The following is a 25,947-nucleotide window of genomic DNA, read 5'->3' as shown; positions in this document are numbered from 1 at the left end:
CTAATTTCAAGAAATGTGTTTTTTTAAATAAAAAATTTGTTTTTTCATCGCCATATTCTGAGACCTGTATGTTTTTTATTTTTTGATGAACTCAGCTGTATGAGGCTTATTTGCACAATGAGTTGTAGTTTCATTTTAGATCACATAATATTTTTTGATCACTTTTTCTCAGATTTTTCAGAATTAAGAGATTTTGCAGAATTAACAAAAAAACAGCAATTAAGATATTGTTTTTATATATACATTTTTGTTGTGCAATTCCCTATATGGTAAAAATTATAATACCAATTTATTTTTCAGGTCATTACGATTACAGTGATATCAGATTTATATTTTTTTTTGTGATTTGTTACTTTCACACACTAAAAATATTTTACCAAAATGTATTTGTTGTTGCATTGCTGAGAGCTGTAACTTTTTTTATTTTTTTTATGCTGAATAAGCCATATTAGGACAATTTGGCATTTTTTCTTATACAATTTTTTCCTGCATATGACTTTTTGATTACTTTTTATTAACATTTTTTTGTGCCTGTATGATGAAAAAGCTGCACTTTTTGTGTGTTCTTTATTATTTTATTTATAGTGTTAGCCTTGTGGATAAATAATACCATTTCAGACATTACCATTTATGTGTACGTATTTTTGTTTTAACACAAAGACTATGGTTTTAGTGGTGAAATGTTTTTTGTTTTGTTTTTTTTTTCTTTTTGTATGTTTTTTTTTTATTACCTTTACATATTTTAGTTTGCTTTTTTACTTTTTGACTTAATCCCACTGTGGTACATGAATATTTTAGTCTTTGATAGCTGGTCTCATGCATTGCAATTCTGGTGTCCTGCACTGCCTGATACTTGTCAGCGTCTCACTGACTCAGCCTGATAGACCGTGCATATTGCAGGGTGTAAGAGGCTACTGTACCCTGGAGTCATCAGATGACTTCAAATTATCATGGCAACTATCAGCACCAATTATGATCGGGGGAGGCGGATGGTCTTTCAACACCCTTTTAATCACTTAGATGCCTCTGTCTCGATTGACAGCAGCATTTAAAGGGTTTATTGGCCTCGGTTGGTTCTGGAACTAGTCAGGGCCTAGGCCACAGTGTGTCAACTGTCATATACAGCTGTCACTTGCAGTATTTTTGCCGCCTGCAGGGGGTGCTATTTACGTGTTTCTCATTGCCATTTTAAAATGCCGATGAGTAATAAGGCTCATTAACGGTCGCTGTTTTAATACGTATCAGCGGTTATTAAAGGGCTAAAAAAAGCAATTTACTTGCAAATATAGGGTTAATCTTCAGGTTAATAGTGTTTTCAAGCTCCCGGCACCCCCACTGAGAGCTTTGTTGCTGGGAGGAAATTTCTCCCGGTAGCCTTGGGCTTTCAGTCGCTGTTCAGTACATAGTGGTGGCTTTAACCGCCCCCCTGAACTGACTGACAGCCGGCTCTAAAGCTGAGTGTGTATGTTCTCCTCATGTTTGTGTGGGATTCCACTAAGTTCTTCTGTGTCCTCCCACACTCCAAAGACATAGTCATAGGGGCTGTAGATTACCCAAAATGAGGACAGTGGGGATGACATCTATAAAGAGTTCTGGGTTATGATGGTGTTATATAAATGAGTAAAATAAATATCTATCATATAGTAAATTGTTCCAAATCCAGCGACTTTATATAAGAATATAACATTACATGATATGGTCTATATAGCTTGAAGATAATGAGGAGTTGTTGCACTGAATAAAAACCTTCAAAATTTAGATTGATTTCAGCAATTAATTTTTTAATATATTTAAGGCCTCATGATAATTGTCTTTGTTGTGAGAACAGGATCTGCCCCGGGTCAGCGGACATCATGAGTGCTGAGTATGCGGCATTGCTGACATGTTCAAGGTGATACGGTTTTATTGTAAATCAATCTCTTTTGTCAAAGAATTACATGATTTGTGTTCCTGGGGTCTTACGTAGCATTTGGCACACAGTGTGTCTAATAATACAGCAGAAAGCTGCTGTGACTTAAAGGGAATTTGTTCTCAGAATTTTGCCACCTAATTGGAAAGCAGCATAATGTATAGACAGAGACCCTGAATAGAGTAATGTCACTTACTGGGCTCTTTGCTGTACTTTTGATAAAGTTACAGTTTTATCAGCAGGACATTATCAATAGAGGACTAGTAAACCTGCTACTAAGTAGTCCTCCTGAGCTCTGTTTAACCCCACCCCCACAAGTAATTAGCAGTTTTCTGCCTATGCACAGTATACCCAAAACTCAATCAGTGGTGTGGGTGGAGTTATACAGAGCTCAGCATTCAGAGAACTAGTAGAGCTAGAAGGTTACTTGCTACGAATAAGAGGGGATAACCAAATAATTAACCCCTTAAAGCGAACCAACCACCAGGATTTTCCTATATAAACTAAAGCCAGTGCTATACTGGCACTATCATGCTGATTCTATACATACCTTTAGTTGTCAGATTGGATGTTTAGTTTTTGAAATACAGGCAAGTAAAATTACAGGAATGTACAGCTTTTTGATTGACAGCAGCTGCCGAATAGCTATATGTGGGTTGAGTTTTGCTATCTATTCCCACCCCTGTCTGCTGCCTGGCCTCTGTAGATGCTAGACTGTATGGGCTCCTTCCAGGTATGAGTCATTTCTGTCATGTGATACAGGCGTGTTAGAAATGCAGCCCCATACAGTCTAACATCTACAGAGGCCAGGCAGCAGACAGGGGTGGGAATAGATAGCAAAACCCCACCCACATATTAACTATTCAGCAGCAGCTGTCAATCAAAAAGCTGTACATTTCTGTAATTTTACTTGCCTGTATTTCAAAAACTATACATCCAATCTGACAACTAAAGGTATGTATAGAATCAGCATTATAGCGCCAGTATAGCACTGGCTTTAGGTTATATAAGGAAATCCTAGTGATTGCTTCGCTTTAAGGACATTGCAATCTGCTTAATTGTCTATTCTAAAAGCCATAACTTTCTTATTTTTTATGTGGCTATAGAAATGTGTTTTTTGTCAGAGGAGTTTTCCAATCTTCATTGGCATTTTTTCAGTACCTTCAACTTTTTGACTAAATTTAATTAACTCTAACTGTAGGAAATAGAAAAATTACATTAAGCACAAAAAATGGATCTTAACAATAGGTCATTCATTTTGTGATTCTACTTTCCATTTAAGTCCTTTCCACTTGATGTGTTTTTTTCTTTAAAGACCAATGTGGGCTGAATACAGATACTTAGGAATGCAGAGAGTGCAGGATTTTAATATGTGCTAATAAGAGATAGACTGGTCATAAAGATGAATAATTTCCATTGCCATGGTAACAAGACAAATAACATGCGTCGGCTTCTCTTTTTCCTACTTGTTATTGATTATAGGCAGAAAATGTCTTATCAATGATGTCTGAATTAACTTTGTTTGTGGCAATAGTAATAACTGGAAATGATCAAATTAATTCAAGAGAAATTGAATTTTAGTCTACATATCCGTATTTTTCAGACTGCAGATTTTTTGTAATTTGATCCACAAGAATTCAGCAAAATAGCTGGCTACCAGTTTGCTAATCCGTATAAGGCTAACAAAAGGTTAAAAAAAAAAACAGATTAATATGTTGCTGCTCACCTCTCCAGTCTCCTCTGCTGTTCACTCTCCCCCATATGATCAATGTCACTTCTTCTTAGGTGGGCTTTACACGCAACGACATCGCTAACAAGATGTCATTGGGGTCACGGAATTCGTGATGCACATCCGGCCTCGTTAGCGACGTCGTTGCGTGTGAAATGCAGGAACGACCTGTTAACGATCAAAATTACTTACCAAATCATTGATCATTGTCCTGTCGTTCCTATCCCGATTATCGTTGCTGTTGCAGGACGCAGGTTGTTCGTCGTTCCTGCGGCAGCACACATCGGTATGTGTGACACCGCAGGAACGAGGAACGACATCGTACCTGTGGCCGCCCGCAATGAGGAAGGAAGGAGGTAGGCGGGATGTTACAGCCGCTCATCTCCACCCCTCTGCTTCTATTGGGCGGCCGCTTAGTGACGCCGTTGTGACGCCGCACGAACCGCCCCCTTAGAAAGGAGGCGGTTTGCCGGCCACCGCGACGTCGCTAGGCAGGTAAGTATGTGTGATGGGTGTAAGTGATGTGCGCCACGGGCAGCGATTTGCCCGTGATGCACAACCAACGGGGGCGGGTGCTTTCACCAGCTGCCCCGTGTGTAATGCAGCCTTTACTGCGGGGCAGTAAAACCATGGGTATCTACTCGCTAGGATGGGACTTCTGTTTGGGACTAGGCCCAGGACGTCCGTGCGTATGCACATTGTAAGGTCGTGTTGATATAGTGACTTCCTTTTATGAGCTACAACCTTACAATAGCACTCTAGTTTGGGACTTCTAGCTGGGGCTAAACCCTGGATGTCTCTGTACATGCGCAGGAATGTCCCGGGACAAGTTGGAGCCTAGTGTGAAGATGCCCAGGGTTTCAGTGTTCAAGACCTAGGACCATACGGGGAATAGGGAGCAGCGGAGGTGAGTAATCCTAGTTTTTGTGGATTTGTTTTTGTTTATTATGCTCTAGGTTTTTTCAGATCCCCACAGCATAATAAGGAACATTGAATTAGAAGAAAATCAATTTGCTGTAAATCGAAGTTCTTAGTAAAATCCTCGTGGTTTGGCAATTTTGAATCTCATCTCAAATAATAATTTTAAGCAGTTGAGAAATGTGTAAACCTTGACGTGTCTTCTGTAAATTTATAAACATTTGCTTAGCTGCCCGTGATAAGGTTTCTCTAAGCAAGGGCATAGCTTTGGGGGGGCTAGATCTGCTAGGGAGGTGCCACTAAGTTACTCTGCTTTGGCTAAAGTATTGAGATTCAGGAGTAGAGCAGTGAATATTTATCATGGCAGAAGGAAAGACTAGTCAGCGAATGTCTATTAGAAGCTATCTAGTAATTAAAGGGGTGGTTGCCTACTCAGCATTAGTGGCCGCATCAATATAAAGCTCATAGGCTTTTCTCAAATACCTTGTGTAGTAAATTCTGACTCTGGGCGGCGCTATTGCGGTCCACTCATCCCCATCACATGACCCATGGACTCCGTGACCTCTGAGATCCGGTGATGTTACGTTAACTTCCAGTTGACCCAACATCACTGAGGCCGGCCCCAGTCTTCCTGAGTGACTGGGCTGTGGGCAGCGTTTCACTGCTTGTAACAGGCTAGCCAGGTAGTCACATGTAGTGCCCCGCATAACACCAGTCCCCTAAAAAGGAGTCATCAGCCAAACACAAAAACCCAAGTCACCTCCCTCAGTGCTTGATGAACACACCAGGGGGTGGAGCCAGGAGGTTGGCCACACCCACCGAGGAGTTCAGAGGGCCTGAGGCAGGAAACACGGCAGTCAGATCAGTTGTAGTCAGATTAGTGACAGGAGTGAAACAGTGGAAGCAGGCCTGTGCCCAGGTCTGCAGCAGTCTGACAGTTGTTGGGGTTGGAGCCCGGGCACCTTTGGCTAGGAGGCATACGGAGGCATCTGCCTGCAGGAGGTGGGAAGACGGCTCGGTGGAACTGTAGTGGATCGGGTCAGGGTAGTGGCCCGCCGGTACCGTCCAAGGGAACTGACTCAGAATCCGGAGCACACAGGGGGGGTACTCAGACACTGAAACGAGGTCCAGAATCCACTGGAGTGAGTTAATTAACTGATTGCGGTCTGGACTATAGGTCCTTTCCCACCCAAGTCCCGACTGAAGACAACAGCCCACCGAGGGGGATAGAAAGCCACCGCACAGGCAGAGAGATCCCACGGGCCAGCGTCTGCGGGCAAACGTGCTCTCCCGACATACACAAAGCCGGGGAGTGGACTCCCGTCGCTGAAGCGCAGGCAGTCTACAGCTACACAATATGGTGCAGGAGAAAGGCAAAGACCACCATCCGGGTGGGGGACCCAACCACAGCCGGCTGCGGGCACCGGCCACCATCAACTTGGTTTACCAGAGACTTGTGTGTGTCAATAACAGTGAGTACAACAGTGCCATCCGGCCGCTTACCGCCCTGCACTGCCCAGCTATCCCCAACAGGCCCCAGAGCCACCATCCCTGCCCACGGAGGGGTTAACAACTTGCTGCATAACATCTCCCCCGGGTGCCCTGTAACTGCAGCTGTGGTGTCTACGTTCACTACATCCCGTGGGTGTCGTCACGAACTCAAGCGCGGCTCCGGCCGTGCACTCAACTAACCCCCACCAAAAGCGCGAGCATCCCCTTTCAGAGCGAAGTGACCCCGGGTCCGGAGGCGCTCGAGCCACCCACCAATGAGCTCGGATCCGAGCGGCTCGGCTGCAGCCAAGCGCGGGGCGGTACACTAGCATCTTGCGCGCTTTCTCCTATGCCGCAAGCAGGAGCGATGCTGGGCTGTGACGAGTGGTGAAACTCACCCGACAGACAAGTCATACAGGAAAACTGGGGCCGCCTCGGTCAACTGGAAATTGACGTGACATCACTGGATCTTAGAGGTCACGGAACCTGGGGGTCGCGTGATGGGGTGAGTGGACTAAAATAGTGCCGCTCAGAGTCAGAATTTACTACACAAGGTATTTGAGAAATGTCTTTCCTATGAATTTTACATCGATATGGCCACTAACGCTGAGTAGTGAACCACCTCTTTAAGGGAAAAATAAATCATAAAAATACTTAAGGGGGCTTTACACGCTGCGACATCGCTAATGCGGAGTCATTGGGGTCACGGAATTTGTGACGCACATCCGGCCGCATTAGCGATGCCGTTGCGTGTGACACCGATAAGCGATTTTGCATCGTTGCAAAAACGTGCAAAATCGCTAATCGGCGACATGGGGGTCCATTCTTCAAAATCGTTACTACAGCAGTAACGAAGTTGTTCCTCGTTCCTGCGGCAGCACACATCGTTGCGTGTGACGCCGCAGGAACGAGGAAGCTCCCCTTACCTGCCTCCCGGCTGCTATGCGGAAGGAAGGAGGTGGGCGGAATGTTACGTCCCGCTCATCTCCGCCCCTCGGCTGCTATTGGGCGGCGGTTCAGTGACGCTTCAGTGACGTCGCTGTGACGCCGCACGGACCGCCCCCTTAGAAAGGAGGCGGTTTGCCGGTCACAGCGACGTCGCCGGACAGGTAAGTAGGTGTGACGGCTCTGGGCGATGTTGTGCGGCACGGGCAGCGATATGCCCGTGTCGCGCAACAAATGGGGGCGGGTACCCACACTAGCGATATCGGGACCGATATCGCAGTGTGTAAAGTAGCCTTTAGGTTTTAATTTCCATTTTTCAATGTTAATCTTATGTTCAAGGTAACACACATTCTCATCCATATTTATGCAGTTGTCTGCCTAAACTGAGATTCACTCCTATTATTCAGCCACCAAAATCACATCTTATATCAGCTTTCAATTACTAATAGGAATATGTGATGTTAACTTAAGATTCATGTGTCAACAATTTCCTAATTTTTGTGTTTCTGTTTCCTTGGATAGGCATCTCTGTAAGTGTGTCCACATTTAATCTGGTTGCCATATCTCTGGAAAGGTATAGTGCAATTTGTAAGCCCCTTCAGTCAAGAGTATGGCAGACAAAGTCACATGCCCTGAAGGTGATTGCAGTTACATGGTTTCTTTCCTTTACAATCATGTCACCGTACCCAATTTATAGCACATTGGTGCCATTTCCAAAATATGAAAATACAACTGGACATATGTGTCGTCTGGAGTGGCCCAACGACCTCACACAACAGTCATGGTAAGAACAGACTTTGTTTTTCTCCTATTATCAGTGGCCTAAAAAGCAAATAATACCTGGTTAGAAAAATGGATAAGATTTTAAAAAGTAAAATGTAATGATATATTCACTTTACTTAAAGAGAAACTGTCACCAGATTAGGCGACTATAAGCTGCGGCATTCTAACATGCTGTATATAAGAGTCCAGGCCGCTGTGTAGACTGTAAAAATCACTTTATAATACTCACTTAATGGGGAGGTGCTGTGCAAACTGGTCGAATGGGTGTCTCCGTTCTCCCTTACCGGCGCCTCCTCTTTCGGCCATCTTTGTCCTTCTTCTGAAGCCTGGGTGTATGACGCATCCTACATCATCCTTACTAGCTGGCACTGAGGTCTGGCGCAGGCGCACTACAATACTTTGATTTGCCCTGAGCAGGACATTTCAAAGTGTGCCTGTGCAGTACCTCAGTGCCGGCTAGGGAGGGAGGATATACCACTGGGGATTCACATGTCTGACTAGTCTTTAGTCTTGCAGGTCGCTCAAACTTCAGCATTTTATATGTTTTTCTCTGAAATGCCGCAGTGTGGATTGGGCAGCATGTATCAGCTGTCAGGTTCCCCATTAAATCCTCTTGGTCAAACACACAACTGCTATCTTTTACATACTGGCATTTGAATTTCAATAGTGAAATCCACTAACTGGAAGAATATATAGAACTAGAAACAAATAGAAATCTATTTTAGATTTAGAAAAAAAATCTTGATAACACAGTTGGAATAGAGTCACACATAATAGCAAAATCAGACTGCACATAATTTGCATACTTAAACTATTTTTCGAAACTTTTCAGAAAAAATCATAGTTTGAATAATGATCCCTGCAGGGTAAAAGTGTCCTCTTGGAGTCCTTTCAATTTCTTCCTGCCTGACTTAGTTTTATTGACAGGTCTTTCCCGCTTAACAAATACATTACAGATCAATCAATCAAGTCTAGCTGGAGGGGCTCTTCTTCCTGTGCGTAGACAATTTTCTGCTTGTCTTGCCAATTTTGCATAGCCCCAATTCTTCCAAAATGGCACTGATCATGTCAATCTTGATGAGTAGGAGTGTTGGAGTCAGCAGCCCTTGGTTCTTTAGGATATGCATGCCTCTTAATGAACCAGGAATGTCTGACAAGTGACATTCTCCTTCGTGCATCTTACCACAAATCTCATAAAAGACAGGGACCAGAGTAGGATTTCTGATAATGTAAATTATACAAACTGTGGCATCACGCCCTTATCGCACCAATTTTTGGCATCTAATTCTTGAAAATAGTTCACTTAGCACATGAATTTTATGCAAAATAAAGAATGCCCTTTATTAGTGATGGATGAACCTGAACTGTTAAGTTCGGTGTCCATAGTGCACCTAGTGTCTGTGCACGGACCCCAAAAATTGACTTCTCAGGGAAATCCATGTTACTGTTCAGATTTAGCAATCTGAATAAAAAGAAAAAAAATAAGAAAAAGGGAACTGAAATGGGGATTAAAGCAAATCAAGTATACTTACCGAGTTTGCACATGGCTGTCATACTGCTTCCGGGTCCACTCATTAAACCTCATGAATCTTTACTGCTTGCTTCTCCCACTCACCCTCTGAGACAGTGTCTGTGATTGGTTGCAGTCAGACTGCTGGTGTCTGTGATTGGTTGGCCTCAAAATAGCTGTCTGGGTCCCCGAAGTGGAGTGCAAAAATTAATAAATAATTGAAAAAATTGGCATAGAGTCCTCCATAATTTGATACCCAGTGCAGATAAAACAGACAGTGGGATGTTGCAGCCCCTAGGTATATGCATTATCTTGGCTATCTATCAAAATACAAGGGATCCAATGTGGCTTTTTTAAATTATTTAAAGAAATCATTTTCATAAAACGGCGTGCACTCCTCTCCAGTTTTGATACCCAGCCGAGATAAAGCAGACAGCTGAGGGCTGCTATTCTGAGACTGGGAAGGTCCATAGTTATTGGGCCCTCCCCAGCCTAAATATAGTAGCACGCAGCAACCTCAGAATTGGCACATCCATTTGGTAATTTACCCAGCTCATCTCGATTGCCTTAGGGCAGTGGCAATAGGGGTAATATAAGGGGTCAATGACAGCTGTGATTTGTCAAAAAATCACAGCTTTTATCAAGCCCTACGTTAGCAATGGGGAGAAGTCTATGAGACTCCCCAATTACTAGTTGTGTAAGTTAAAATAAATAAAAACGAAACAGAGAAAAATCCTTTATTTAACCCCCCCCAATAAAAACCACCCTCTTTCTCTAATTCATTAACCCCGAAATCAGGTCCGACGTAATCCATACCATGACGTCCCACAACGATCCCAGCTGCATCCTGTGGGCGCAGAGCGTGAGTTTATTATAAAATTTGACTGATCACTTTGCCATCCACGACACCCTGACAGAGCCACAGCTGTGAAAGCGGTGGCATCAGTGAGCTCACCTGAAGTGACAGTTGATGGTTCCCATGGTACCCCAGCTTTGACCTTTGAACTCAAATTAGGTAATCTGGTATTGAGTTCAATGGTCCTGGATTACCGGATTATTGACTTAAATGGTGCCTGATTACCTCATTAACTGTCACCATTGAAGTCAATAATCCAATAATGTGGCAGCATTGAACTTAATGCCAGATTACTGGAAAGTGCACATATTCTGATAATCTGGGATTGAGTTCAATAAATTCACCTGAGGTGTGTTCACCTGAGGTCACAGCTGATATACCATGGGTACCTTAGTTGTGACCTCAGGTGAACTCATTGAATTCAATGCCGGATTAGGCTATGTGCACATATTTAGCGTTTGGTTGTGGACATTTCTGCACCTAATCTGCCTCTAATGGCAGAAAAACACACCAAAACATTTTTTGCTGCATTTTTGGTGTGTTTTTCTGTCAGGAGATGCAGATTTGGTGCAGAAATGTCTGCAACCAAATACTCAAAGTGCGCACATAGCCTAATCTGGTAATCCAACATTGAGTTCAATATGTTCACTTTAGTTCAATGCTGTCGGACTTTTGTTTTAAGTCTGGCCGGACATACCGGACCTGAACATCTGCGGGTTGACCCATCCTTAACCTTTATTTAACTTTATCTACAACTTTTTAGCACAAAAAGTTACACACTTCACAAAATATCATAAAAATTGAAAAAAAAAATCATGATGGACATAAAACCAGTCCGGGAGGAGACTTTTTGTAAACTCCTAAATGATAAATCATATGAAAACATCTGGTAAGGGTAAGTCCTGCCTACAATGGTGAATTTAAAAAAAACAGATGAACACATAAAGTAAATTTAGAAAAAGGCTCAAGTTAAAGATGAACATGGGGCAAACAAAACAAAAAATAGAAACGCAAAACACACAAATATAAACAAGAAACAGGCAGAAAAACAATAATGAATTGAACCCTACATCTTTCTTTAAAGGGAACCTGATATCAAATTCATGTCGCCCAAACCACGGGTGGCATGAGCCAGACACTGACTTCTTGATTGTAGCCGAATATGTATTTTCTCTGAAACCCGTCAGTAGAGATAAGCGAGCCTCTGAAGGCTCGAGTTCGGTTCATCGAACGGAGGCTCCGTTAGAGCGTTTCGACGAACTGTTCGACGAACCTCTCGAGCCCCATTGAAAGCAATGGCAGGCAAACACAAACACAAAAAACACATTATAAATGTACACATACAGTTAATAAACATTGCCATTACACATACAGGTCCCCGCGACGCATCCTGCACTCTGTCTCCCGCCGCTTTTTCTTCCGATATCGCTGCGTCCTCCCGGTAACCAGCACTGATGATAGGACCTTCCGTGATGTCAAAAAAAGCATGTGACCAGTCACGTGTCTATTATCTCCTTGGCTATAGACTGGTCACATGGCTATGATGTCATGCTAGGTCCTGTCATTACATCTCTCCGGTACGCGGTGATTGTTCCAGCATCTCCGTATACCGGCGAAATGCTCTGGCACATTGTCGGCTTCCCAGTTCTGCTTCCCCGTTCCGTTATTCACCGGCTGCCACAGCTGGTCAATAACGGAGATCACCGTTGCTATAGCAACCTGCCTGTCAGCGGTGACATCACCACTTACAGCCTGCAGCCACTGCTCACTCTCACTGAGTGAATAGACTGCAGTGCACGGGGAGAAGCAGCGTCTTCCTCCCATGTAGCGCTGTCTGATGTAGCAAAGCTGCATGGGTTGAAGGAGAAAGAAGACAGAAGACCATGGACCGTGGAGGGCTGACAGGGAGTAATAAACATAGAGTCTCTAAGTGTGTCTGTGTATTTATTTCTATTAAAGTATTTTTTCTCTCTGTGGTGTCTTTTCTTTTAACCTTTTATTGGAGATTCTTAATGGCCGGGTCAAACTTGCCTGACATTAAGAATCTTTGACTTAATACTAGCTAGTAAAACAAAGCTAGTATTAACTCATTATTACCCAGCAAGCCACCCAGCTTCAGGGTAGCTTGAAGAGTTGGATACAGCGCCAGATGATAGCGCTTCTATGAAAGCGCCATTTTCTGGGGCGGCTGCGGACTGCAATTCGCAGCAGAGGGGCCCAGAAAGCTCAGGCCAACCTGTGCTGTGGATTCCAATCCCCAGCTGCCTAGTTGTACCTGGCTGGACACAAAAATGTGGCGAAGCTCATGTCAATTTTTTTTTAATTGGTACATGAAATTCATGAAATAATTAAAAAAAGGGCTTCCCTATTTTTTTTGTCCCCAGCTGGATACAACTAGGCAGCTGGGAGTTGGGGGCAGCCGTAACTGCTTGCTGTACCTGGCTAGCATACAAAAATATGGCGAAGCCCATGTCATTTTTTTGGTTGGCAAAAAACTCCTGCATACAGTCCTGGATGGAGTATGCTGAGTCTTGTAGTTCTGCAGCTGCTGTCTGCTCTCCTGCATACACTAGTGAATGGAGCATGCTGAGCCCTGTAGTTCTGCAGCTGCTGTCTGCTCTACTCCATACAGACGACAGCTGCAGAACCAGAAGGCTCAGCATACTCCATCCAGGACTGCATGCAGGAGTTTTTTGCCCACCAAAAAAATTACGTGGGCTTCGCCATGTTTTTGTATGCTAGCCAGGTACAGCAGGCAGCTATGTGCTGCTCCCAATCCCCAGCTGCCTATTTGTATCCGGCTGGGAACCAAAATATAGGGAAGCCCTTTTTTTTTTTAAATTATTTCATGAATTTCATGAAATAATTAAAAAAAAATGAAGTGGGCTTTGCCCAATTTTTGTGTCCAGCCAGGTACAACTAGGAAGCTGGGGATTGGAATCCTCAGCTCAGGGTGCCCAAGCTTTCTGGGCACCTCTGCTGCGAATTGCAGTCCGCAGCCGCCCCAGAAAAGGGCGCTTTCATAGAAGCGCCATCTTTTGGCGCTGTATGCAATTCTTCCAGCTGCCCTGGTGACGGGTGGCTCGCTGGGTAATAATGGGGTTAGGGCTAGCTGTATATTATCAACTGGACCTAAGCCCGAAATTCATGGTGTCACGCCAATATTAGACATGGCCACCATGAATTTCTAGTACAGATAAAAAAAATCACAACACACAGAAAAATATTTTTATTAGAAATAAAACACAACACAATTAGTGACTCCATCTTTATTGAAATAAAGAACCCCCCTCCGCAGTAATCCTGGGTCAAGGGTCCCGCGCCGGCCAATCCGGATCCAATATCATGTGATCGGTTTGCTGGAAGGCAAAGCGATCAGATGATGTGTCAGTTTCCAGGGCCTGAATCACATGACACAGCAGCTGATTGTATAAACGGCTTTTATACAATCAGATGATGCATCAGTGCAAAAAAAAAAAAACTACACACTTCTGTGCAGACTTTTGTCCGACAGCATCAGCTGATAGTTTAGCTGGCTGGGCGGTAAAAAGCCACTTGACTTATAGTGTCAGCTGATTCCGTCAGGTGACCGCATCAGCTGATCATCGCCAGGTCTGAGAGAGAGAGAGAGAGAAAGAAGAGAGAGAGAGAAGAGAGAGAAAGGAGAGAGAGAAAAAGAGAGAGGAAAGAGAGAGAAAAGAGAAGAGAGAGAGGGAGAGAGAGAAGAGGAGAGAAGAGAGAGAGAGAAGAGAGAGAAGAGAGAGAGAGGAGAGAGAGAAAAGGAGAGAAGAGAGAGGAAAGAGAGAAGAGAGAGGAGAGAGAGAAGAGAGAGAAGAGGAGAGAAGAGGAGAGAAGAGGAGAGAAGAGGAGAGAAGAGAGAGAAGGAGAGATAGAAGAGGAGAGAAGAGAAGAGAGAGGAGAGAGAGAGAAGAGAGAGAGAAGATGAAAGAAGAGAGAGGAGAGAGAGAGAAGAGAGAGAGAAGAGAGAGGAGAGAGAGGGGAGAGAAGAGGAGAGAGAGAGAGAGAAGAGAGAGGAGAGAGAAGAGAGGAGAGAGAGAAAGAGCGACTGACTGGCTGAGACTGAGTGACTGACTGACTGACTGAGACTGACTGACTGACTCACTGTCTGACTGAGACTGACTGACTGACTGAGACTGACTGACTGAGACCGACTGACTGACTGACTGACTGAGACTGACTGACTGAGACTGACTGACTGACTGACTGAGACTGACTAACTGACTGAGACTGAATGAGAGAAAGAGAGAGAGCAATGCAGCCTCATTCCGTGAACTGCTCCGATTTTAGAAGTGTGGCTCACAGCTGATGTCCGGCTCCTCGCCTCAGGGCATAATTAAATTAAATTAGAATTATAAATAAATAATTCTAATTTAAATTTTTTACCGGGACGGCCGGGGCTAGAACTCTTGAAGTACTGCTTCTTAGGCGAGTACTCTAACCATTCAGCCATTGACTTCTGCATTGCAGACTGAAGTCTCAGATTACAGCGCGGTTCACTTCAGCTGCTACGTGGAGAGGACACAGAACGCTCCCTGTCATCTTCATGTAGCAGAGCTAGCAGAGCTGACAGTGTCGTGTGGATTACTTCGGACCTGGAGGGGTATTTGGTGATTTTAATAAAATGGTGAAAGAGGATGTTTTTTTGTCTTTTATTCCAAATAAAGGATTTTTCGCTGTGTGTTTCTTTAATTTCACTTTCAGTTTAATCATGGAAGGTGTCTCGGGGAGACGCCTGGCATGATTAAACTCATTATTACCCCGATTGCCACCGCATCAGGGCAATTTGGGATGAGCTGGGTGGAGTCCCGGGACTGTCACATCTAATGGATGCGGCAATTCCGGGCCGGCTGCTGGGTGATATTGATAGGCTGCAGGGCTCCCCATACCGTGGCGCTCCCCATCCTGACAATACCAGCCTCCAGCCGTGCGGCTTTATCCTGGCTAGGTATCAAATATGGGGGAACCGCATTTTTTTTTTTATTTATTTTACTGCACGATATAGACCGGCCAGCGGCTGTGATTGGTTGCAGTGAGACAGCTGTCACTCATCGTGGGGACATGTCTGACTGCAACCAATCATGGGCGCCAGTGGGCGGGGAAATCACGGAATAACTGATTGAATAATGAAGCGACAGCCATTTTCAAAAGAGGAAAAGACGCCGCAGATTTGTGACAGCTGTGCAGTAAGACGCCTGTGATTGGTGAGTAGGAAAGAGAGAGGGATTGTGCTGGGGACGCAGGACGCATGCAGATAGCAATGTGTGCACATAGCCTTACTGTGAAAAGCCACATTTTTGGTGCTCGAACTGTTCTCGAATGTTACTCGAACGTCGGGCTTTTAGCAAAAAGCTCGAATTCATCGAACGTCTCGAACACCCCCCAAAATGACTCGAACATGAAATTGGGGAACCTCGAACATCGCTCATCTTTACCTGTCAGAGTTTCTGAACAAACCGTACTTTGAAATGCTGGCCAGTGACTATGCACCTTGGCTGACTAGTCTGATGTAGTACCTAGTCAGCTCTAATGTGAACACAGGAATAGATATTGGTGTAGAGAAGAGTTTGGAGGAGCCGGACAAGGACCAAATCGGACTAGCCAGCCGAGTCCCATAGTTCCCAGCCACTGCCTGTTTCATGCTGCTTGTGAGTTGGGCAACGTGAATCTGATAACATCTTCCCTTTATTGCAAATAAAATAAAGTAGAGCATCAACAAAGCAACTTGTATATCGATACAAACCATAGGTTACTGGATGTGAGACCTCCATACACAAAGCACAAAAAGACAACACAAAAGATGCAGGGCTTCAGTTTCAATACAGGCTGGAGCTGAAATGTTGCATACAATGGACGAATAAAACCTTCATCTTTTTGTACTTAAAGCACCCCAGAGAGCTGTTTTTTTGTTCTTTGCAATAATTCTTTATAAATAAAAAAAATATATAAAAGGACTAAACATGAAAACATAATCAAATACAATTGGATTTTCATAGCTCTTTTTTTTTTTAATGAAAGATTATATTTTTTTGTTATACAGCTAAAGGCCGGTCTATTTCTGCACAGAAACTCACAAAAATGGCTTTGACCCCATTTCTGTGCGGTTTTCTGCCAGGTGATGCAAATTTGGTGCAGAAATCTGCTTCAGATATTTCAACTCAAAATTTGCATCTCCTGGCAGAAAACCACACAGAAATGGTGTCAAAATAGTTTTTGTGTGTTTTTTTGCCAAGTGATGCAGATTTGGTGCTGAAATTTTTACACCCTATTCCTGTACCAAATCTGCATCTCCTGGCAAAAATAATTGCATCAAACCCGCATTGCATTTTGATATGTTCGTTTACCGGTAGATGAAGATTTGGTGCAGGAATTTGGTGTAAAAATTTCAGCACCAAATCTTCATTTCTTGGCAAATAAACGTGATTTTCTGCCAGGAGATGCAGGTCTGATTGAACTTAGTTCACCTGAGGTGAGGTCACTGGGTTCAGTCAGTTCACCTGAGGTAAGTTTACTTGCAGTCATAGGAGGGGTACTGTGGGAACCTCGAGCTATGACAGCACATAAACTCAGTGATGTCACCATTCACAGCAGTGGCTCAGTCAGTGTCTGCCTGAAGCCGCAGTGGACGATCATCTTTTCTAATGTACCCGCACGCTGAGACTTCAGTATATAGCACATCCGGAATCGTCGTGGGATCTCCTCTGGATTAGTTTGTGAACAATATTTGAGAGAAAAGGGTCTTTTCTGTACATAGAAAAAGTCGTAGATCTTAGAGTTCAGCTTATGAAAAATGGGAGCAAAAACAGAAGTGTAGTGTTCATATTTTTGTTCAGTCTATTTATAATTTTTCTTACATAAATGTTTCATGTTCTAATTCCCATACAGAAACAAACATATTTAAATAGATTAAAAAGTAAGCCAATTTCATATAATATTTCCCCAGATCTTGTTGATTTAAAGAAGTTGTGCAATAAAGAAAACTTATTCTTACAAAAGCTCAAAAGAGTGTGCAAAAATAATAAAAAAAAAATACTCCTGTTCTGAATGGCTTCTACAATCCCTGGCAAAAATTCTGGAATTACCTTGCTCTAAGGATGTTCATTCAGTTGTTTACTTTTGTTTAAAAAAAGCAGATCACAGACATGGCACGAAACTAAAGTAATTTCAAATGGCAACTTTCTGGCTTTAAGAAACACTAAAAAAAATCATGAAAACATAATGTGCGCTAGCACAATAGCAGTAACAGTTAATTTTCAAGACCAAACAGGGGAAAAAATTATGAAACCACTCAATTATGAGGAAACAATTATGGAATCACTCTGTAAATCTTCATTCCCAAAACTAACACCTGCATCAAATAAGATCTGCTCATTAGTCTGCATCTAAAAAGGAATGATGACACCTTGGAGAGCTGTTGCACCAAGTGGATTGACATGAATCAGGCTCCAACATGAGAGATGTCAATTGAAACAAAATAGAGGATTATCAAACTCTTAAAAGAGGGTAAATAATCATGCAATGTTGCAAAGATGTCGATTGTTCACAGTCAGCTGTCTAAAATCAAATGAAGAATGAATGGGAGGAAATTGGAGTCAATGTCTGTGACCAAACTGTAAGAAACCGCCTAAAGGAAATGGGATTTACATACAGAAAAGCTAAACAAAAAGATGACTGCCTGAAGAGAACATGCAAATTTCCACAGTCATTGATGATATGGGGCTGCATGTCAGGTAAAAGCACTGGGGAGATGGCTGTCATTACATCTTCAACAACTGCCCAAGTTTACATTGAAATTTTGGACACTTTTCTTATTTCATCAAATGAAAGGATGTTTGGGGATGTTGAAATCAATTATCAAGATGATAATGCATCCTGCCATAGAGCAAAAACTGTGAAAACATTCCTTGAAAGAAGACACATAAGGTCAATGTCATGGCCTGAAAATAGTCCGGATCTCAATCCAATTGAAAATCTTTGGTGGAAGTTGAAGAAAATGGTCCATAACAAGGCTCCAACCTGCAAAGCTGATCTGGCAACAGCAATCAAAGAGTGTTGGAGCCAGATAGATGAAGAGTACTGTTTGTCACTCATTAAGTACAAGCCTAAGAGATTGCAAGCTGTTATTAAAGCCAGAGGTGGTGAAACAAATACTAGTGATGTATTGGAGTGTTCTTTTGTTTGTTTGTTTTTCATGATTCCATAATTTTTTCATCATAATTGAGTGATTCCATAATTTTTTTCCTTGTTTGGTTTTGAAAAGTAACTGTTACTGGCTAGCACATTATGTTTTCATGATTTTTTTTAGTATTTGTTAAAGCCAGAAAGTTGACATTTGAAATGACTTTAGTTTGTGCCAAGTAAACAACTGAATGAACATCCTCAGAGCCAGGTGATTCCATCATTTTTTCCAGGGGTTGTATAATGATATAGAGGAAGATGAACACTTCGCAAAGATGTCAAGTACTACTCTTATAAAAAAAAGAAAGAAACCATTTTAAAGCAGCCTGTACTACCAGTACAGAGTCAAGAGGGCAATTCTGGGCTTTTCTAGAATCAAGAATCCTTGGCATTAGAAGCCAGCTTAAGTGGCATCCTACGTATGCACAGTGAATGAACCCGAGGCCAGAACATCTCACTTCATTGGTCTCGCCCCAGATTCTGCTAAAACTCACTAGTAATATCAGGACAGCGTGAGTCTGTAAAAGACTAGTGTCTATGTGTGTGTCTATGTCTAGTTATATTTTATTTTCCCTTTACACTGCAAAATACACCGCAGAGAATGACTGTTTAGAAAGCTAGTATCATTTTGTAAAACACAATGGCGGTGGTTTAGTGATGGTTTATTTCATGACCTTTTAAAAGGCTAATCTTGTTAGAACAATTACTATAGGTGATATTCTTTGTCAAATGATGAATCAAATATCTTTATAAATTCTTCTTTATTTCCATTAGGAAAATCATGCATACCGGTTCTATTGAAAAGGTTTTCCTAGAAATTTGCAGGATATTGATGACTTGTCTTATGAATAGCTCATCAATAGCGAGGGGGTTGAACTCCCACCACACGTACCGACCAGTGAATTGAGGGGAATGTAGCTGGCTTAAAGGGAAGCTATCATCAGAAAATTATCTATTGTATAAATCATGTTTTTGTATTGTGTTAATTTTACAAAAATGTGGGCAATATTTTTTTCAAGATTACAATGTTCATTAAAAAAAAACTAAGTCGTCTTGCCATTTTTGCAAGTTTTTATTGTTCTTCCTTCCTATCTGGCACAATAGTAATGAAGTGATGTGGAATCAGGACTCCTAAACTGCCCTCATGCTAGGAGAGTCCCAAACTGTCGTTTATGCTGGAGGTATGCCTCATGGTGGGTATATCTGGACCGCCAGCGTGACCCTAACTCCTGAGAATCCCTGGTCTTATACCCCCTCACCCACACCTCGGGAGGGGGACGGGACTAGAGAGAAAACTCCTCACTCAAACAGACAGACAGGGAGGAACTAAAACTCTAACTCACAGTTGTCACTCAGGGAGGTAAAGACAATATGTGCACAGGGGGAAATAAAGAAAAGGAAGGAATTACAAAATGACAAGAGTATCTCCACAACACATCATGATAGCATACAACAGTGTTCCAGAAGCTGAATCACCATGCACCAAGACTGCTGTATTCACCATGGAGGAACAGGATCCACCATCTTATAAAGGGCAGAGGTGGCTTTGATAGGCCTTCAGTAACCTGTGACCCCAGCAGCAATTCACAGGCTGGCAGAAATTAACTCCTGCCGACTGATCACCAGGGAGCACAAAACTGGTCAATGCCTGGCTCTGACTAGGCAACTCAGAAGCACCAGGTGGCCTGTCAGACTCTAAGTATGAACAGAGTCTAAAGTAACCATAACACCTAGTACGTATGTGTCGCCTAGGGCTATGGGGTACTCGGTCCTGGGCCGTATATGTACGAGGATACTGTGTCACGGTTGTGTAATGGCCAATGCCCGATTCTGTAACCCTGGGGACACTTTTTAAAATGGGTTATATGCAGGGGAATTGAAAGAACTTGCATTGTGATGCCACTTGCGGGTTGCGGTTATGGTGATGAAACTGCCGCTGCACAGTTTGTTACCACTGGGGCTGATTGTGGTGGCAGCCTGGATGGTAGGCCCTCCGCAAATAGGGCTGAGCCCCAGAGAGTGAATGTTGGGGTCCGTCGCATATAGAAGGGAGACCACATGATGGGGATTCAGTGCAGCTTCTGTATACTCACAGTGATGTTGAGCTGTGCCCCTGAGGACGGCTGGTTCAGACCCCTGGTCCCTTTTGTCCTCTTAATGGTTGTACCTTTGACTAGGAGGCAGACGACGGTCTCCGTCTGCAGGAGCCGGGAAGACGGCTGGGTGAAACCGAGGTGGACCAGGACAGGGTAGTGGCCCGCCGCTACTGACCCGGGGAACCGACTCGGAAACCGGAGAACAAAGGGGGATACTCAGACCCTGAAACTAGGTCCAGAAGCTACTGGGGGCTAACTAATTAACTGATTGCGGCCAGGACTAGAGGTCCTGTCCCACCCAAAGTCCCGACTGAAGGCAACAGCCCAACGAGGGGGATAAACAGCCACTGCCACGGCTCAGAGATCCCACGGGCCAGCGTCTGTGGGCAAATGGCTCCTTAGGCAACAACAAGCCAGGAGCGGACTCCTGAAGTTGCAAGCACAGGCAGTCCACCATCCAACTCAGGTGCGGGAGAAAGACAGAGACCACTAGCCGGGTGGGGGACCAGACCGCAGCTGGCTGCGGGCACCAACCACCATCACCTTGGTTTACCAGAGACTCGTGTGTTTACTAATAGTGAGTACATCAGCACCCTCTGGTCGCCCATCTCCCTGCACCGCCAAACACCCCCAACGGGTCCCGGGGCCATCATCCCTGCCCACAGAGGGGTTAATAACTTGCTGTGCAACATCTCCCCCGGGTGCCCCGTAACTGCAGCGGTGGTGTCCAACTTCACCACATCCGGTGGGTGGCGTCACGAACTTAACGCGGCTCCGGCAGTACATCTACGTCCCCAAACCACAACCCCCCTTTTAGTTGAAGTGACCGCGAGACCCCCGGGTCCGGAGACCCTCGAGCCACCCACTGAAGGTCCGGATCCGAGCGGCTCGGCTGCCGAGCACGGGGTGGTACAGATGCAGTACCTAGTAATGCCCTGAGGGGTTCAGGGACGCTACACGTATAGAGCAGCACACCGCATTATCCTTTCAGAAAGAGTTTTCAGTAGCTGACAACAAAGAATCAAACAATATTACAGCAAACCCTGCTGCTGTCTGCAGAACTACCTGGACACCTGCTTATTAGATTCTTCAATAAAATATATGGGGTTGGGGGTCTGATGATTGTGAGTCATGTAAATGTTTTGTTTCCTGAATCCACAGAAAGTTAGAGTCTAAAAAGCCTCAGTGATTAGTGCAAAATTGACCAGATTCTGTTTATTTTTAATACAGATTGTGATGTGTAAAAATAAATAAAATAAAACATACCAAAAAGTAAAAAAAAAAATATTTGACACAAAAACCTGATTTAAACAATGGGTCATTTTTTGATGATAGCTTCCCTTTAAGGTCATCAATATGAAAGTCCTAGAAAAAACATTAGTAAGATATTGAATTGTGGGAGGAAACCATAGTACGTTTAGGAAATGAATCAGGGAGAACTTACAGAATCCAATGCCGAGGATGTCCCTTTTTCGGGATAGGAAGAAGCACAAAACTGCAAAGCAACAATGCTAATTGCTAAACTACATAGTACTGACCGCAAGGATTTCTGAGTGTGTAAGTCCAGAAATATAATAAAAATGTAAATATTGATATTTTTCAATGCTGCATCTTCCACTTTATACATTATGCTGTTAACGCTACATTTTCATTCTAAGCTGTTCGGATGCAATGTGACCCTTTCTTATCTTTATGATTTTAGGTATATTTTTCTCCTGTTAATTCTCTTCCTTGTTCCTGGAATCGTTATGACTGTAGCATACGCCTTAATTTCTATGGAATTATACAGAGGAATCCGGTTTGATGCAAATCAGAAGAAAGGTAACGCCATCTGCATAGTAATGATGAACTGTATGTTTATATATAGGATAATGCATCCTCTGGAATAGAGGTCTGTAATTGCTATAGATGCAGAAGCCGATGACCTTTGTCTGTCTACAGATTACAGAAACATTGGGTATTTGGTGAATTATAATCTGATTATAATGCAAAAAAAATCAATATCTTGGGTTTTTTTTAAAGACAAAATTAAACATTGTATACTTTTCTATTAATCTTAAAAAAAATCATATTTATTACTTTTCCATTTTTTTATTTGTCCAGTCACCTAACCCTTTCACGACAATGACGTACCTATACGTCATTGGTCGTGTATGTACCTTTAATGTGGGGGCTTGCTTGGCAAACCCACATTATGCCCCGCACATGTCTGCTGATCAGATCAGCAGACATGTGCGCCTGTTAACCACCTAAATTGTGCTGTCAAAGCCTGATAGCGCAATCTAAAGCGCTCTGATGGGGATTGTGCCATTTCCCAGTACCAAATTGTTGCACTGTGATGTGATCACAGGGCATCAATTGGTTGCAATGGCAGCGTGAGGTTAGATGATGACCCCTGTCTCTGCCATGATGTTTTTCCTGTGAATGACGGCAGAGTGTCAGCACTCACAGAAGAACATTTCTCCGGAGCCGAGCAATAATGAAACATCGCTCTGATCAGCAAAAGCGATTAGACTAGACTAGTAAAATCAATAAAAAAAATGTTAAAAAAAGATTTTTTTAAAATATCAAAAAAGCTTGAAAGTTCAAATCACCCCCCCTTTTTGCCCCATTGAAAATAAACAATAATAATAAAAAATATACACATATTTGGTATCGTTGTGTTCAGAAATGCCCGATCTATCAAAGTATAAATTAAATTAATCTAATCAGTACACGGCGTAGCGAAAAAAAAAATTCCAAATGCCAAAATTACGTTTTTTTTAGTCGCCACAACATTGCATTAAAATGCAAATACAGAGGATCAAAACATCACATCTACACAAAATGGTATAATTGAAAACACTAGCTCAAGATCAAGACGCAAAAAAGAAGCCATCACTGAGCCCCAGATCCTGTAAAATGAGAACACTATGGGTCTCGGAAAATTCTGACAAAAGCGGTATTCTTTTTTTTTTTTTTTTTACAAACCTCTAATTTTTGTTTTACCACTTAGATAAAAGTAACACTACACATGTTTGGTATCTACAAACTCATACCGACCTGAGGAATCATAATGGTAGCCCAGTTTTTCAAATTAGTGAATGCGGTAAATAAAAAAAAACAAAAGCAAGCGTGCGATTGCAGTTTTTTTTTAATTTCACCAGACTTACTATCTGCATGCGTCCTGTGTCCCCAGCACAATCCCTCTCTCTTTTATACTCACCGATCACGGGCATCTCGTTGCACGGCTGTCAGAAATCTGCTGCGTTTTTTCCTCTTTAGAAAATGGCTGCCGCTTCATTATTCAATCAGGTATGCCGTGCTGTCCCCGCCCACCAGCGCCCATGATTGGTTGCAGTCAGACACGCCCCCACGATGAGTTTTTTTTCCCCATTTTCCAATACAATATGGGGCAGAATGAACGGTGTTGTTCAAAAGTACAACTCATACCACAAAAAACAAACCCTCATATGGCAAAGTTGGAGGAAAACTGCCTCTGGGAAGAAAGAGAGGAAGAAACGAAAACAAGAAACGGAAAATCGCCCATGAGTGAAGGGGTTAAACTTGTAACTCAGGATATCTATTTGCTCATTATATGACTAGTTTGCTACATTTTTAGCAATTTTTCCTTCTGTACTAGAAGCAGTTTTTCTTCTTATTTTCTGCCTCATTTTCCTGTAGCTTCTTCTACCCACCATTTCCATCAGCATAAGGTATAATTTGATCACTCGCTGACCTGTAGCCAGATATGAGAAGCTCTTGAGAATGAATGATCAGCACAGGGTAGAAACAAGTGGCTGATAAGCAGATCTATCTGATGGGATATATTACAAAGGTCCTTGTATTCACTTGTACTTTGGATTAAAAAATAAAAAAATAAAAGTGGCGTTACTATTTAAGTTCAGTACCTAAAATATTTGTACAGAATGATTTAACCTTTGAGAGAGTTGACCCATTTCAAAGATTATTTCCATTAGCATAAGGATGCAACCCCCTCCCAAAAAACGAAAAAAAAAATAATAGCACTTAAAGGGAATGTGTTGGGATTTCTTCCTGCAGTGAGAACAGCTCAGTAGCATGGCATGACTGGTTGGTAGCCTGGTATTAGTAGTTCAATATCAGGCTGTCTGACCTGTGCTCACTGGATTAAAAATGTTGGTGGAAGGGATAGAAGAATAGGAACTGCGCGGTGTACTCACCCATGCTCCGTGTCATGGCGGCAAGCTGCTTTCGGGTCGCGCATTTACTTCTGGAGCTGCATGGGTATAAGTAAAGGTAAATGCTAGAATGTATGGGTCCTTCCAGGTATGACGTAATTTGTCACGAGATGGGGGTGTGTCCAAACTGCAGCCTACGATGTGTCCTGCTCTATTCAGCCTGAACATGAAGCAGGCCTCTCTGGATGAGCCGCGCTGACGATGTTTCCTTCTCTGCTCAACCTGGGCTTCCCAATGCATGAATCGTGCAACGGGAGGTCCAGGATGGGCAGCACCAGCGATGTTTCCCCCTCTGCTCAGCCTGGGTCTCCCGATGCACAATTCATGCATCGGGAGGCCTAGGATGAGTTGCGACAGAGATGAGCCGCAGACAGCATCTGTGAGTGGAAGCAGTCAGACGCTGTCACAAAGCCTGGGGGCTCGTCTGACTGCACCAATCACAGACGCCAGGCTGGCCGGTGGGCAGGGAAAGCCGTGCATAGGAAATGAGCGGCACAGGATGGCAGCAGGAGCAGCGTACAGCCGGGACGGAGCCTGGATAAGTATGAAGCGCTTGCTTCATTCTTATTTTCTTTATTTCTCCTTTATTTTTTATTTTTTCGAGTGCTGGATCCAGGTCAATCATCCAGAATTCCGGGCCCATGTTCGGCACTCATTGAAACAGCGCAGATCCGGACTTCTACAGTCTGAATCCGCTTAACCGTAGGAGGGAGCAGTGATTATGCAAGTTCCACTTACTTATACTTGACTCATAGAATCATACAATCATGGAATGTAAAGCCCGCTTTACACGCTACAATAAATCTTACAATGTGTTGGCGGGGTCACGTCGTAAGTGACGCACATCCTGGCATCGTAAGTATGATTGTAGCGTGTAAAACCTCCGTGCAATTGCGATTGAACGAAAATCCGTTCATCGCATGCACGTCGTTCATTCCTCAAAAAATGAACGTGAGGTTGTGCAATGTTCCCGAGGCAGCACACATCGCAGTGTGTGACACCCCGGGAACATTGAACGACAGCTTACCTCCGTCCGCGGCTCCCGCCGACAATGCGGAAGGAAGGAGGTGGGCGGGATGTTTACGTCCCGCTCATCTCCGCCCCTCCGCTTCTATTGGCCGGCTGCCACGTGACGTCGATGTGACGCCGAACGTCCCTCCCACTCCAGGAAGTGGACGTTCGCCGTCCACATCGAGGTCGTATGGAAGGTAAGTACGTGTGACGGGGGTGAATCGTCTGTGCGGCACGTTCAACAAATTGAACGTGCCGCACATACGATGGGGGCATTGCAAATCGCATACGATATTGTATGCGA

At 43.4% G+C, this 25,947-nt stretch overlaps 1 protein-coding gene across 1 annotated transcript in view; it reads left to right on the top strand.

Annotated features, from left to right (window-relative positions):
* The window catches only part of CCKAR (cholecystokinin A receptor), a 182,842-nt gene that overhangs the window by 101,189 nt on the left and 55,706 nt on the right, over nt 1-25,947 (top strand). The window contains exons 3-4 of the mRNA XM_075333731.1: nt 7,515-7,776; nt 22,136-22,254. Of these exons, the coding sequence (XP_075189846.1) occupies nt 7,515-7,776; nt 22,136-22,254 (381 nt within the window). The remainder of the gene's footprint in view (nt 1-7,514; nt 7,777-22,135; nt 22,255-25,947) is intronic.

Source organism: Anomaloglossus baeobatrachus, chromosome 1, assembly GCF_048569485.1.
Source record: "Anomaloglossus baeobatrachus isolate aAnoBae1 chromosome 1, aAnoBae1.hap1, whole genome shotgun sequence".
NCBI lineage: Eukaryota > Metazoa > Chordata > Amphibia > Anura > Aromobatidae > Anomaloglossus > Anomaloglossus baeobatrachus.
Note: the sequence above shows the minus strand (reverse complement) of the source record. Positions and strands in the feature narration are given on the sequence as shown.